Source organism: Mytilus galloprovincialis, chromosome 1 (assembly GCF_965363235.1).
Source record: "Mytilus galloprovincialis chromosome 1, xbMytGall1.hap1.1, whole genome shotgun sequence".
In the NCBI taxonomy this organism is placed as follows: domain Eukaryota; kingdom Metazoa; phylum Mollusca; class Bivalvia; order Mytilida; family Mytilidae; genus Mytilus; species Mytilus galloprovincialis.
In genome coordinates this window covers 8,337,175-8,352,638 of record NC_134838.1, presented here as the reverse complement: position 1 = coordinate 8,352,638, position 15,464 = coordinate 8,337,175, and the positions used below count along the sequence as shown (strand labels likewise).

Genomic DNA, 15,464 nt, shown 5'->3' with positions numbered 1-15,464 from the left:
TCCTTACAACCAGAATAAGAATACTGTAAATTCAGAAATGATAATGCAAAGGTTTTATAATAATAATAATGATCCACGCAATAATTTCTGAAGTTACAGTATCACTGTTAACTTCAAACTTTTTAAATAATAATGACAACATTTGACAGTTTTCTTAGTGAACAAGACGTTTATTTCATCTTAAAAGTATGAACTTACCTTAGGAGGGGTCGTATCCACTCTAACACTATCAGTTTCAAATACTGACATATGTCCTGCTTTGTTAAGGGATCCAACTCTGATACTGTAAGCGGCCCCAAGTTTCAGGGACATTCCTGTTTGTGTGCAGGATGTCCTTGTTGGGTTGCCCAATAGATCCACCCAGTCACCATTTATTACTACAACATACAATACATACATTACTTCTTTTAAAATATATTGATTGGTAAATGATTTGGTAAGGAATTTTTTCCCCCATATTTCACATTAGATATCAATTAAACTCACAATAAACAAGAATGTGTCCAAAGTACACGGATGCCCCACTCACACTATTATTTTCCATGTTCAATGGACCATGAAATTGGGGTCAAAAGTTTAATTTGGCTTTAAAATTAGAAAGATCATATCATAAGGAACATGTGTACTAAGTTTCAAGTTGATTGGACTTCAACTTCATCAAAAACTACCTTGACCAAAAACTTTAACCTGAAGCGGGACAGACGGACGAACAGACAGACAGACAGACAGACGGACGAACGGACACACAGACCAGAAAACATAATGCCCCTCTACTATCGTAGGTGGGGCATAACAATAGGTTCACCTAAGCCTGTATCGCTCACCTGGTTAAGAAGTGCCAGTATGTAATGAGAACTCTAGTTATTTTTCAGTTGCTGATAACGTTTGTGCTATTTACCCTTTTAACCTAGCTCCTACAGTTTTTCAGATAACAGCCAAAAACTGCATTAACTCGCTTTGGTAAGTCACCTCCAGATGTGCAAAAGTGCAAAAGAAGTCATGTTAGGTGTGTCTGAGGATTTTGTTAACAGTAAAACAGTTAACAATATTTTGTTGTTATTCAAATATTATATATACAAATGTAGATGTAAGAACATATCCCCCACAAAATATGGTGGGGTAGAATATTTAAAATATTGGATTAATATAGAAAAATACTCTGTATGTTTCTTAACCCCTGTACAAAAAGTAACCAGGTGCCCCGCAGGGCGCAGCTTTATACGACCGCAGAGGTCGAACCCTGAACAGTTGGGACAATCATGGACAAAACATTCAAGTGTAATACAGCTCTGAATTTGGATTGTGATCAAATTTTTGACATTACATGTTTTTTTTTTACACAAAACAAATGTCAAGATTTTACAAATCAATTAAAGATTTCTTCTTCAAACTTTTTAAATCTAAAATTAAATAGTTGACACAGCATAGGTTTCTGACACAGAATGAATGTGGTCTAACGAACTTAAAAGTTTTTTTTTGCCTTTGAGCAATTCACTATGCTGTTGAATATTAATCCTCTCAAAAAAATGTTTGAAGAAATTTTCTTTTTATTTATGAAATCTGAAATGAGAAAAATTTAAACCCCCCTCCCCTTTTTTTTCACATCCCCGTTTCCCTTTTTCCAAAACTGATATCAATTCAAATTTCGAATGGAGTTTGCAACAATAACTACTCCTTTAAATACATCATAAAATATTAAAATGTAAAATAAAGTGCTTGTTATCACTGAATGGTAAAGATTGGTTGGTAGTAAAAGTGAATATACATTGTATATTGTATAAAACAATAAAAAAAACTTCATCAGCAACATTTTATATTGGCAAATTTCCAATGAAGTTATTTACATAAAGTTATTGGCAAATAAAAATAGAAAATGACATCATAGTCATGTCTGGCAAATGTCCAACATACATTATCTAAAAACATTTTTAGATAAGATAAGGAAAAAAAGCTTCATCAGCAACATTTTATATTGGCAAATTTCCAATGAAGTTATTTACATAAAGTTATTGGCAAATAAAAATAGAAAATGACATCATAGTCATGTCTGGCAAATTTCCAACATATATTATCAACTACTATTCTATACAAAGAAAGATAACTCCAATTGAAAATTAATTGCTATTGCACAATATTGTGCAATTAGATATTTCTTGCTATTGTGCAATACTGTGCAATGAAAATTTCTTGCTATTGCACAATTCTTGATATGGAATCCTGATTTGGACCAACTTGAAAACTGGGCCCATAATCAAAAATCAAAGTACATATTTAGATAAAGCATATCAAATAAGCCCAAGAATTTAATTTTTGTTAAAATCAAACTTAGTTTAATTTTGGACCCTTTGGACCTTAATGTAGACCAATTTGAAAACTGGACCAAAAATTAAGAATCTACATACACAGTTAGATTTGGCATATCAAAGAACCCATTTATTCAATTTTTGATGAAATCAAACAAAGTTTAATTTTGGACCCCCATTTGGACCAACTTGAAAACTAGGCCAATAATTAAAAATCTAAGTACATTTTTAAATTCAGCATATCAAAGAACCCCAAGGATTCAATTTTTGTTAAAATCAAACTAAGTTTAATTTTGGACCCTTTGGACCTTAATGTAGACCAATTTGAAAACGGGACCAAAAATTAAGAATCTACATACATAGTTAGATTCGGCATATCAAAGAACCCCAATTATTCAATTTTTTATGAAATCACACAAAGTTCAATTTTGGACCCTTTGGGCCCCTTATTCCTAAACTGTTGGGACCAAAACTCCCAAAATCAAACCCAACCTTCCTTTTATGGTCATAAACCTTGTGTTTAAATTTCATAGATTTCTATTTACTTATACTAAAGTTATGGTGCAAAAACCAAAAATAATGCTTATTTGGGCCCCTTTTTGGCCCCTAATTCATAAACTGTTGAGACCTCAACTCCAAAAATCAATCCCAACCTTCCTTTTGTGGTCATAAACCTTGTGTTAAAATATCATTGATTTCTATTTACTTATACTAAAGTTATTGTGCGAAAACCAAGAATAATGCTTATTTGGGCCCTTTTTTGGCCCTTAATTCCTAAACTGTTGGAACCAAAACTACCAAAATCAATACCAACCTTCCTTTTGTGGTCATAAACCTTGTGTCAAAATTTCATAGATTTCTATTCACTTAAACTAAAGTTATAGTGCGAAAACCAAGAAAATGCTAATTTGGGCCCTTTTTGGCCCCTAATTCCTAAAATGTTGGGACCAAAACTCCCAAAATCAATCCAACCTTCCTTTTGTGGTCATAAATCTTGTGTTAAAATTTCATTGATTTCTATTCACTTTTACTAAAGTTAGAGTGCAAAAACTAAAAGTATTCGGACGACGACGACGACAACGACGAAGACGACGCCAACGTGATAGCAATATACGACCAAAAAATTTAAATTTTTGCGGTCGTATAAAAATGGATCAGAAATGGCATATGTTAGAAGCAGCTTTTATTTAATTTATTGATTAATTAACAAAATCTTTTTGTAATATTTATATATATATATATATATATCTTATTATATCCATATGACTTAATTGATTTATCACTTTTTATTACTTTATTTTTAAAATGTGTATCGAATACTGTAGTATGTAATTTCACATGTTTCATCATCAAAAATAAAATAATTACAAAAAAAAAGTCACCTCCAGATATCATGTATATGATTAAAACAAGAGTTCAACAAGTTAATTACTAGGCATAATGCATATCTTTGTACCTTGACATATGATTAATATAGATTTGAACTAATCTTTGTTTAATTGGGCTATTTGTCTTCTGGTGCCCTGACAAACAATATGGTGTGTTTTGTTTTGTAATATTACCTGGGAAAATTTGTCTTCTGGTACCCTGGTACTGCTCATAAATCTGTATTCTATAGTAATCCAGTCCAGATTCAAGGTCTTCAAATTTGAAGTTTGTACTTAAGGAAGTGGCATCAGACTAAAAAATTAATGTTAAAACATTCGTTAATTGCTTGATTGTTGGTTACTTAATGTCAAGTGGCAAATATTTCATGCATGTTCAGGATGATTAAAACATTCATGAAAACAAATATATTAAAAAGGTTACAAACAAAAAACAAAATATTTGAAACTTTCATTGTTTTAAAATCAAAGTACCAGATTCAGTGCAACGAGAAACATATGGCCTTTGCTGAAAGGAAAAATTTTATCTGAAAATGAATATAGGCCAAGGTTGTCAAATATAGGTTATGATCTGCAATAATTGCTGCTTAAGATTTATGATGCTTTCACATCAGATTGATAATTACAAGTTGGATTTTCCCTTTCTAAAAATAACCTCCTACCTGGAAGTCTATATCATCACCCTGTGTTAATCCATCTCCAAGGTAACTCAGGGCGGGAGGAGTTAAGTCCACAACATATGTATCAGTTTCATTTACGATGGAATTTAAAGCTCCGTTTGTCGTTTTCAGTTCTATCTTTATTTTATCTCTGTGTGCCAAGTGGAAATTAAGCCACCTAGCACTGGTGGAGTCGTTACTGAACGTCACCCATTCTCTAATCACTGTGAAGTCGTTAGACATGTTTCTGAAAAAAAGTTTTTATTTAACACAACATTATATATAGATATCTTTTGTTCTTACTTTGCAATGTTATCACTATAAAACCCACTGGTCAACATATTCATGGAATTGACATACATGAATATTAACTTAAAAAAATGCAAAACTTAGTAAATTGATGATTTCTGTATTACCCTGCAGTATTGAATTACAATGAAATCTTAAGAATAGACAAATCTGACAACACTTACTGAGCACTGGAGACCTGTACATCATACTGTTTTATATTAGACTCGGGGTCAGAGTAATCCTTCCATTGTGCTTCCACTTTAGCCTGACTTGATGTGAAGTCTAAGTCATTAAAATTATCCATCAATCCATCAACCACTTCCCCAGGTACTGGTGCAGATAAATCAACCAGAACTAGTAATAAAAATATTGAGCATTCATTTGAAAAGTCATTTTCATACTGAGTATTTTGTTTGTTTGACGTCTTTTCATACCCCTTTCTCAATACAGAAGTAAAGATCACAATGATCTGGGGGGAATAGTAGGCAGTGCTTGGCCATTGATCTGGGGGGAATAGTAGGCAGTGCTTGGCCATTGATCTGGGGGGAATAGTAGGCAGTGCTTGGCCATTGATCTGGGGGGAATAGTAGGCAGTGCTTGGCCATTGACATCATTTAAAACATTACTCCAAATTTAGGTTCCAACTTCCTCAGGCCAAACTTGATCTAAAATGGTTTGCGCTATTCTGTTTAGCTTACTTGCTCAAGTATTTCTACATCCAAACTTTCAAGGTTTTTAGTTTTGAGTTTTCCTGGTGGAATTAAATTGAGAAAGTGATCTGGACACACATTAATTAAGTGTTCATTTAATAGACAATCATATACTTTGAACTAAAGTGTAATTTGTTAATTTTGCACAATAATGCTTATGACAGATTTAACTGGTTGAAGTCATCTGCACAGAGTACATATATACTGTTGATTCATTCCTTTTCATGGGTAATTATTTTTGTGAATTCAGGAAAAACTGTATAATGGTTACATGATTTCTTTGTTTTGAAATATTATACCTACAAGCCAATAGAAAATCTTTAGTTTATATATATTGATGGGAAATTTTGGCAATTTTTGGCACACAAAATGAACCAAATATATAGTATTATAAATCAATAATTGTAACCTTTTCCTTGTATAATAAACAGCCAATCAAAGCATCAGTATGAGAAATTTTGAAAAATGCCATTAACCTACCATTTTTTTTCCCTTGATGTGTTTACCACGTTATTTTTCATTACCAGTTTTTGTAAGTACCTGTACATTTGTTTATAGTAGTTCAAATTACCTCCATTAGAAATTGAGGAAATATTTAGTTGTCTAGCTGCTCCATTAAATGCCCAGACTGTTGTATAGAAAGTCTTGCCATGTTCAAGATAAAATCCTGGTTGTAGGAGAACGCAGGCTTCATGTGACTTCTTGTTGACTTGTGTCATGTTAGAAATGTCCGTAACATTTTCTAATGGTTCAGAACCTACGCTAACCTGGTAGAATGATATTCCAGATTCAGGATCAAAGAAGCCTTTCCAGTTTGCACATATCTGTAAAAAAAACCATAACAAATCAATGAAATATATTAACTTCTTTGCATAAATAAATTATAATGTTTTGATTAACCATTTAATAAATACAAAACAGTTTTTCTACATCACATAGGTTTTAAAATAATATTTACTATAATAAAATAAAATAAAACTGTTTAAACTTTTGCTAATACAACAACTAATATTCATTGAAAAAATCTTTTGATTTCAAAATGCCATTCATCTTACTTTATCATTGTTTATATTCAATATACCCTAAACATAAAATGCAACCTTGAATTTCAACAAGACTATGGCAGATGATGAAAGGCCTCTACCCTTTTGTTGGTGTAAATATAAGAAAAATTAAAACAGAGGAAAATTTGAGGGCTACCCAGGTCTACCCCGTTGAATTGTCTATGAAGAGACAGACAAATCTGAAAGCTTACCACATCTGGATCTTTTGTGAATGCAAGATCAACTCCATAAGTTTGTCCATCATAAACTGTGCCAGCAATTGGAGGAGTTGGGTCCACAATGATTGGCTGGTCTGCTGCTCTAATTGTTCTCAGGTCCACTGTAATTAGAATTCAACTTCATATACAAATTACAAATAGTATTGAGGATTATTCCAGGGAAAGTTGTATTGAGGATTATTCCAGGGAAAGTTGTATTGGGGATTATTCCAGGGAAAGTTGTATTGGGGTTTGGACAGTACTTTATGTAATTTGTGTCTCTCCTCTTTTTGCCTCAATTACATCAATATCTCCAGAACAGTATCAATATAACATCACCCTCAACATGGGAAACAATATAACATCACCTCAACATGGGAAACAATATAACATCCCCTCAACATGGGAAACAATATAACATCCCCTCAACATGGGAAACAATATAACATCCCCTCAACATGGGAAACAATATACCATCACCTCAACATGGGAAACAATATACCATCACCTCAACATGGGAAACAGTATAACATCACCTCAACATGGGAAACAGTATAACATCACCTCAACATGGGAAACAGTATAACATCACCTCAACATGGGAAACAGTATAACATCACCTCAACATGGGAAACAATATTTCATCACCTCAACATGGGAAACAATATACCATCCCCTCAACATGGGAAACAATATAACATCACCTCAACATGGGAAACAATATAACATCCCCTCAACATGGGAAACAATATAACATCCCCTCAACATGGGAAACAATATAACATCCCCTCAACATGGGAAACAATATAACATCCCCTCAACATGGGAAACAATATACCATCACCTCAACATGGGAAACAATATACCATCCCCTCAACATGGGAAACAGTATAACATCCCCTCAACATGGGAAACAGTATAACATCCCCTTAACATGGGAAACAATATAACATCCCCTCAACATGGGAAACAATATAACATCCCCTCAACATGGGAAACAATATAACATCCCCTCAACATGGGAAACAATGGGAAACAATATAACATCACCTCAACATGGGAAACAATATAACATCCCCTCAACATGGGAAACAATATAACATCCCCTCAACATGGGAAACAATATAACATCACCTCAACATGGGAAACAATATAACATCACCTCAACATGGGAAACAATATAACATCACCTCAACATGGGAAACAATATAACATCCCCTCAACATGGGAAACAATATAACATCCCCTCAACATGGGAAACAATATATCACCTCAACATGGGAAACAATATAACATCCCCTCAACATGGGAAACAATATAAAATGATGAAAAACAGATTAAAACTTTTGTATGTACCCTAAAAAAGTAATGACGGACACATACAAGTTAAAATCTTGATAAGGTATCTTTAAATTAAGAGCACTTACCATTATTTATAGCTTTGGTTTTAACCCATATTGGTATGCCAGCACTTAGGGACACAGTAAGCATAACAAAATCGCTGTAATCCAGACGTGCCCATGAAAGTTCATAACAGTCTCTTTGGGTTAGTCCAAGGCAGCAATCATTAAATAATATACCTGACTCAGGATCACTGAAATTATAAACATATATATATAAAGATTAGCACATAACAGTCTCTTTTGACAAGACAGCAATCATTATATTCATTTTAGGTTGATAGCATGCCAAATTAATAACCCTCTTCTGTACTAGATAGAACTGCTGAGTCAAATGTGCAAGGTTAAAGTCTGCAAATATAACTAGAGGCTCTAAAGAGCCTGTGTCGCTCACCTTGGTCTAAGTGACTATTAAACAAAGGAAGCAGATGGATTCATGACAAAATTGTATTTTGGTGATGGTGATGTGTTTGTACATCTCACTTTACTGAACATCCTTGCTGCTTACAATTATCTCTATCTATAATGAACTTGGCCCAGTAGTTTCAGTGGAAAATGTTAGTAAAAATTTACAAATTTTATAAAAATTGTTGAAAATTGACTATAAAGGACAATAATTCCTTAGGGGGTCAATTGACCATTTCGGTCATGTTGACTTATTTGTAAATCTTACTTTGCTGAACATTATTGCTGTTTACAGTTTATCTGTATCTATAATAATATTCAAGACAATAACCAAAAACAGCAAAATTTCCTTAAAATTACCAATTCAGGGGCAGCAACCCAACAACGGGTTGTCCGATTCATCTGAAAATTTTGGGGCAGATAGATCTTGACCTGATGAACAATTTAACCCCTTGTCAGATTTGCTCTAAACGCTTTGGTTTTTGAGTTATAAGCCAAAAACTGCATTTTACCCCTATGTTCTATTTTTAGCCATGGGGGCCATTTTGGTTGGATGGCCGGGTCATCGGACACATTTTTTAAACTAGATACCCCAAAGATGATTGTGGATAAGTTTGGATTAATTTGGCCCAGTAGTTTCAGAGGAGAAGATTTTGTTAAAAGATTACTAAGATTTACGAAAAATGGTTAAAAATTGACTATAAAGGGTAATAACTCCTAAAGGGGTCAACTGACCATTTCGGTCATGTTGACTTATTTGTAAATCTTACTTTGCTGAACATAATGGCTGTTTACAGTTTATCTCTATCTATAATAATATACAAGATAATAACCAAAAACAGCAAAATTTCCTTAAAATTACCAATTCATGGGCAGCAACCCAACAACAGGTTGTCAGATTCATCTGAAAATTTCAGGGTAAATAGATCTTGACCTGATAAACAATTTTACCAATGTCAGATTTGCTCTAAATGCTTTGGTTTTTAAGTTATAAGCCAAAAACTGCATTTTACCCCTATGTTCTATTTTAAGCCGTGGCGGCCATTTTGAACACATTTTTTAAACTAGATACCCCAATGATGATTGTGGCCAAGTTTGGTTTAATTTGGCCCAGTAGTTTCAGAGGAGAAGATTTTTGTAAAAGTTAACGCAGGACGACGCCGGACGCCAAGTTATGGGAAAAGCTCACTTGGCCCTGTGGGCCAGGTGAGCTAAAAATAAGATGTGGGTGATTGACAATGAGACAACTTTGTTACCCTTTCTAACTCCAAACCATCTAGTCATTGCTCATAATTCTACGTGTTTTCCTAGCATAATAAATCATAAATATAATTTTATTGTCTGACCCAGCTGCAGATGAAACCCTCAATCTTTCATACTAGAAGACAGTATGCTACCATAAGACTAACAGAGTTTTTTAATACTTACGATGAATTGTGTCTGTAGGTCAGGTTATACTGGAATTCATCATACCCAATGTTATAGAGCTCATATATAAATGGAGGTGAATTGTCAACGATGTAAGGGGTTGTGTGGCATACAGTTGTTGCTAAGGGGCCTCCATATTTCACTGCATTCATAGCTCTGACTGAGATGAAATACTGGCCATCTGTAGATATAACAGGACTCAATTAGAATTGATTCTAACATTTACTTTTTTTCTAGACCATTTAAAACTTATTCTATTGTATGATGACCTATACTTATATTTTTTTCTATAAACAAGGCAAGCTCAACTGGGGAAATATTCATCTATTAAACTAAACAAATGTGCTTCTGAAAACTATACACTGCATATATTTTTCACAAAAGTTGACACATATAAGGATTTTCAACTGCTGTATTTTTAATTTTTTGTGTTGTTTGTTTGCTGTCTCAAAACTGTCTATGATTCTAATGTCTATCTTACACCATGGGTGACGTTCAGTAACGACTCCATCAGGCAGTCAAACGTTTAAATTTCTTTGTATATATACATATAGCGAAAGTATTGTAATAAATTTAGTTATCAAAAGGTATCAATTGATAAGAACACACCTGGTAGCTGTGTATAAAGTGCTGGGAGAGGACTTATCATAGCACTGTGTGTCCCTTGAGATATGTCAAACTCTATACATACCTGGTAGCTGTGTATAAAGTGCTGGGAGAGGACTTATCATAGCACTGTGTGTCCACCAGGGCTTCCAAAACGGTCATATATTCCGGTCATTTGTATAATGTCCGGTAAAAGTCCGGCTGGGCAAAGCATGAAACGGTCATATACTTTTTAGTTTTCAAGGCTTTTTCGGTCATTTTTACATAATTCACGATCTTTTTGACCCAACCTTTTGCCTTTAACATCAACACATTTCCGGTCATAAATGTGACAAGATGATTAATTACTATCAAAACAACACCTACTTCAATACTTTCTAAATTTAATCAAGGCCAATTAGTAGTTGGACAGCTGAAATCTACCTGTTCAGGTGACAGGTGAACTATGTTCAGTACCGGACATCGTATAAATTGATTGGTTTATTCACAATTATTTTCTTACATTTCAGAGGTTTTTATCTAATTGATTTAGTCCAAAAGATTAAAATTATTAGAAATTAGTACATATTAATATGATGTGATGAAAAATTTAAAAAGATTTTAAATTTAAAAAAATCGTCAGAACTACATCGTATGAACTAGAACACGTGTGCGCATGTGCATAGGTTGGAAATTTAATAATGCATCCTACATTTCTTTAAAAATGCTAAAATTATCAATGAGACCTGTATCTAACGTTCAAATCAAGTATTTTGTTGAAGAAATAACGTGGAAAGAGCTTCTTCTCTCAGTCGTGCTTTGTAAAACGTACACGGATTTTACGTATCCGTTTATGGTCCATGTTTTACCATTGTCAAGTCAACTTCCGGTTGAAAACGAAAGTAAAGTTTTTGACAATGTCATTTAGCACAAATAAAAAGTCTACGGCAGATATGAGCACGCTGATGTGCACACTTTGAATGATGCACTGCCAATCTAACAGTAACATCCTTACATCAAATTCAATTTCATATCATATCAAAGTAAAGTTTAAGTTTTTTTTTTAATGTAATGTCAATCATTGGAATGGCCATCTGATTACCATAATTGCCTTTTGTGACTAAGTCTTAAGGGATTAAAATCGGGATCAGATATGAAATGTCCGGCTGGCTCAAATATTTTTTGGAAGCCCTGGTGTCCACTGAGATATGTCAAACTCTATACATACCTGGTAGCTGTGTATAAGGTGCTGGGAGAGGACTTATCATAGCACTGTGTGTCCACTGAGATATGTCAAACTCTATACATACCTGGTAGCTGTGTATAAGGTGCTGGGAGAGGACTTATCATAGCACTGTGTGTCCACTGAGAAATGTCAAACTCTATACATACCTGGTAGCTGTGTATAAGGGGCTGGGAGAGGACTTATCATAACACTGTGTGTCCACTGAGATATGTCAAACTCTATACATACCTGGTAGCTGTGTATAAGGTGCTGCTGGGAGAGGACTTATCATAGCACTGTGTGTCCACTGAGATATGTCAAACTCTATACATACCTGGTAGCTGTGTATAAGGTGCTAGGAGAGGACTTATCATAGCACTGTGTGTCCCTTGAGATATGTCAAACTCTATACATACCTGGTAGCTGTGTATAAGGGGCTGGGAGAGGACTTATCATAGCACTGTGTGTCCACTGAGATATGTCAAACTCTATACATACCTGGTAGCTGTGTATAAGGTGCTGGGAGAGGACTTATCATAACACTGTGTGTCCACTGAGATATGTCAAACTCTATACATACCTGGTAGCTGTGTATAAGGGGCTGGGAGAGGACTTATCATAGCACTGTGTGTCCCTTGAGATATGTCAAACTCTATACATACCTGGTAGCTGTGTATAAGGTGCTGGGAGAGGACTTATCATAGCACTGTGTGTCCACTGAGAAATGTCAAACTCTATACATACCTGGTAGCTGTGTATAAGGGGCTGGGAGAGGACTTATCATAACACTGTGTGTCCACTGAGATATGTCAAACTCTATACATACCTGGTAGCTGTGTATAAGGTGCTGCTGGGAGAGGACTTATCATAGCACTGTGTGTCCACTGAGATATGTCAAACTCTATACATACCTGGTAGCTGTGTATAAGGTGCTAGGAGAGGACTTATCATAGCACTGTGTGTCCCTTGAGATATGTCAAACTCTATACATACCTGGTAGCTGTGTATAAGGGGCTGGGAGAGGACTTATCATAGCACTGTGTGTCCACTGAGATATGTCAAACTCTATACATACCTGGTAGCTGTGTATAAGGTGCTGGGAGAGGACTTATCATAACACTGTGTGTCCACTGAGATATGTCAAACTCTATACATACCTGGTAGCTGTGTATAAGGGGCTGGGAGAGGACTTATCATAGCACTGTGTGTCCACTGAGATATGTCAAACAAATGAGCATGCGGATCATGATATTGGTGGATTGTTTCTTCACAGATTTCAGTACCAACAGTTACAGTGATAAAGAGAAGATCACTTTCCCTGTCTTTAAATCCATCCCAATTTGCTGAAAAACACCAATATACATAACCATTAATAATCATAATAAAAAAAGTTGCCACTACACAGTTTATGATTATCATACAATTTTTGGAAAGCCATTATATGAATAACATGATAAATGTATGTTTCTGGCATAAACTGGCAGCGGTTTTTTTTTGTATTTTTTTAAACATAATTTTTTTAAATGTTAAAAATATTCCCTGACATAACAATGTCATAAAAAAAATAACTGCTTGATGTTGTACTTTTAAAGTAAATGTGAAACATAAAAAAAACAATATTTCTTTTTGATGGTTTAATTTCCATATTTTTCTTAGGTAAAAATGTCTTTCATTTGTATCTTCTTCTTCTATATCACATTTTGAATTTGCTAATTAATGTTTCCAAGTTTTTTGGTCTTCACCTTATAAAGGTTACAGAGAACAATCTAATTTGTGTGAATAAGAAAATAACTAAAATTAGGTCAAACATAAATCTTCTCTCATATGAATACACCAACAAAATTAGAAAGGGATTTTCATGAAAAAAAAAAGTATCCATTAAAATAGGTTGCTCTACAGTATTCCAGAAACATGGTAATCATACATAATTCTACCTGAGATATAATTATTGGCTCTTGTATACATCATGTCATTCATAAAAATTGGTCCATTGAAAACAGCCATGGAACCTAGTCCATCTTGTATCACTCTACAAAATAAAGATAAAATGATAGTTTTCAAATGGTTCAATTATGGCTTTACTATCTCTTAAAATCCATCTGTACAATAAATGTTCTGTTACAAGACACTTTGAAGATATAAGACTATATAATACTATATATAGGGTGGATTTTTCATTCTTATTATCTCCCTTTAGTCACATTTTTTTGTGATTTTTCAGTGTTTTCTAGGGAAAAGTTTTATGATTAAGAGGAAGTGTGGGTATACATCAGCAACCAATTAACATAAAAAACATGTTAACATATAGTCTACAAAACTAGATAAGCATCCGCCAATAACAAACAAGAATTCCCACAACATGTCAACATAAAGTCTACAAAACTAGATAAGCATCCGCCAATAACAAACAAGAATTCCCACAACATGTCAACATATAGTCTACAAAAGTAGATAAGCATCCGCCAATAACAAACAAGAATTCCCACAACATGTCAACATATAGTCTACAAAACTAGATAAGCATCCGCCAATAACAAACAAGAATTCCCACAACATGTCAACATATAGTCTACAAAACTAGATAAGCATCCGCCAATAACAAACAAGAATTCCCACAACATGTCAACATATAGTCTACAAAACTAGATAAGCATCCGCCAATAACAAACAAGAATTCACACAACATGTCAACATATAGTCTACAAAACTCTAGATAAGTATCCGCCAATAACAAACAAGAATTCCAACAACATGTCAACATATAGTCTACAAAACTATATAAGCATCCGCCAATAACAAACAAGAATTCCCACAACATGTCAACATATAGTCTACAAAACTAGATAAGCATCCGCCAATAACAAACAAGAATTCACACAACATGTCAACATATAGTCTACAAAACTAGATAAGCATCCGCCAATAACAAACAAGAATTCCCACAACATGTCAACATATAGTCTACAAAACTAGATAAGCATCTGCCAATAACAAACAAGAATTCACACAACATGTCAACATATAGTCTACAAAACTAGATAAGCATCCGCCAATAACAAACAAGAATTCCCACAACATGTCAACATATAGTCTACAAAACTAGATAAGCATCTGCCAATAACAAACAAGAATTCACACAACATGTCAACATATAGTCTACAGAACTAGATAAGCATCTGCCAATAACAAACAAAAATTCCCACAACATGTCAACATATAGTCTACAAAATTAGATAAGCATCCGCCAATAACAAACAAGAATTCACACAACATGTCAACATATAGTCTACAAAACTAGATAAGCATCCGCCAATAACAAACAAGAATTCCCACAACATGTCAACATATAGTCTACAAAACTAGATAAGCATCCGCCAATAACAAACAAGAATTCCCACAACATGTCAACATATAGTCTACAAAACTAGATAAGCATCCACAAAAACAAACAAGAATTCCCACAACATGTCAACATATAGTCTACAAAACTATATAAGCATCCGCCAATAACAAACAAGAATAACAGCATGATATCATGCAAGAATAATGCCCAGTTGCTTCATTGACAAAAAATTTCATGCTCAGAGGATAAAATATCGGTCCACAAGCCAATAAATTCCTGTAGATCTGAAAACCTAAAAATCGGACTCACGGTCCAAACCAGCCTTCTTATTTTCATAGTCCCATAGCTGGCCAGTTCAGATTTTACTGTAGTAACATGTGTTTTTTGGTAAAAAAAAAAATGAAGAAACAATTGGTGAAAGATGTGGAAACACAGTAAACCATGTCTAGAACAAATTATCCTGTGGTCT

General features: G+C 34.1%; 1 protein-coding gene across 1 annotated transcript in view; it reads right to left on the bottom strand.

Moving 5' to 3' along the window:
* LOC143064586 (uncharacterized) overlaps positions 1 to 15,464 on the bottom strand; it is a 115,867-nt gene that overhangs the window by 62,565 nt on the left and 37,838 nt on the right. The window contains exons 44-53 of the mRNA XM_076237509.1: positions 13,587 to 13,681; positions 12,810 to 12,995; positions 9,843 to 10,023; positions 8,037 to 8,203; positions 6,604 to 6,731; positions 5,920 to 6,172; positions 4,821 to 4,992; positions 4,351 to 4,594; positions 3,866 to 3,983; positions 199 to 377 (exon numbers count right to left, since the gene is read on the bottom strand). Coding sequence (XP_076093624.1) covers positions 199 to 377; positions 3,866 to 3,983; positions 4,351 to 4,594; positions 4,821 to 4,992; positions 5,920 to 6,172; positions 6,604 to 6,731; positions 8,037 to 8,203; positions 9,843 to 10,023; positions 12,810 to 12,995; positions 13,587 to 13,681 — 1,723 coding nt within the window. The remainder of the gene's footprint in view (positions 1 to 198; positions 378 to 3,865; positions 3,984 to 4,350; positions 4,595 to 4,820; positions 4,993 to 5,919; positions 6,173 to 6,603; positions 6,732 to 8,036; positions 8,204 to 9,842; positions 10,024 to 12,809; positions 12,996 to 13,586; positions 13,682 to 15,464) is intronic.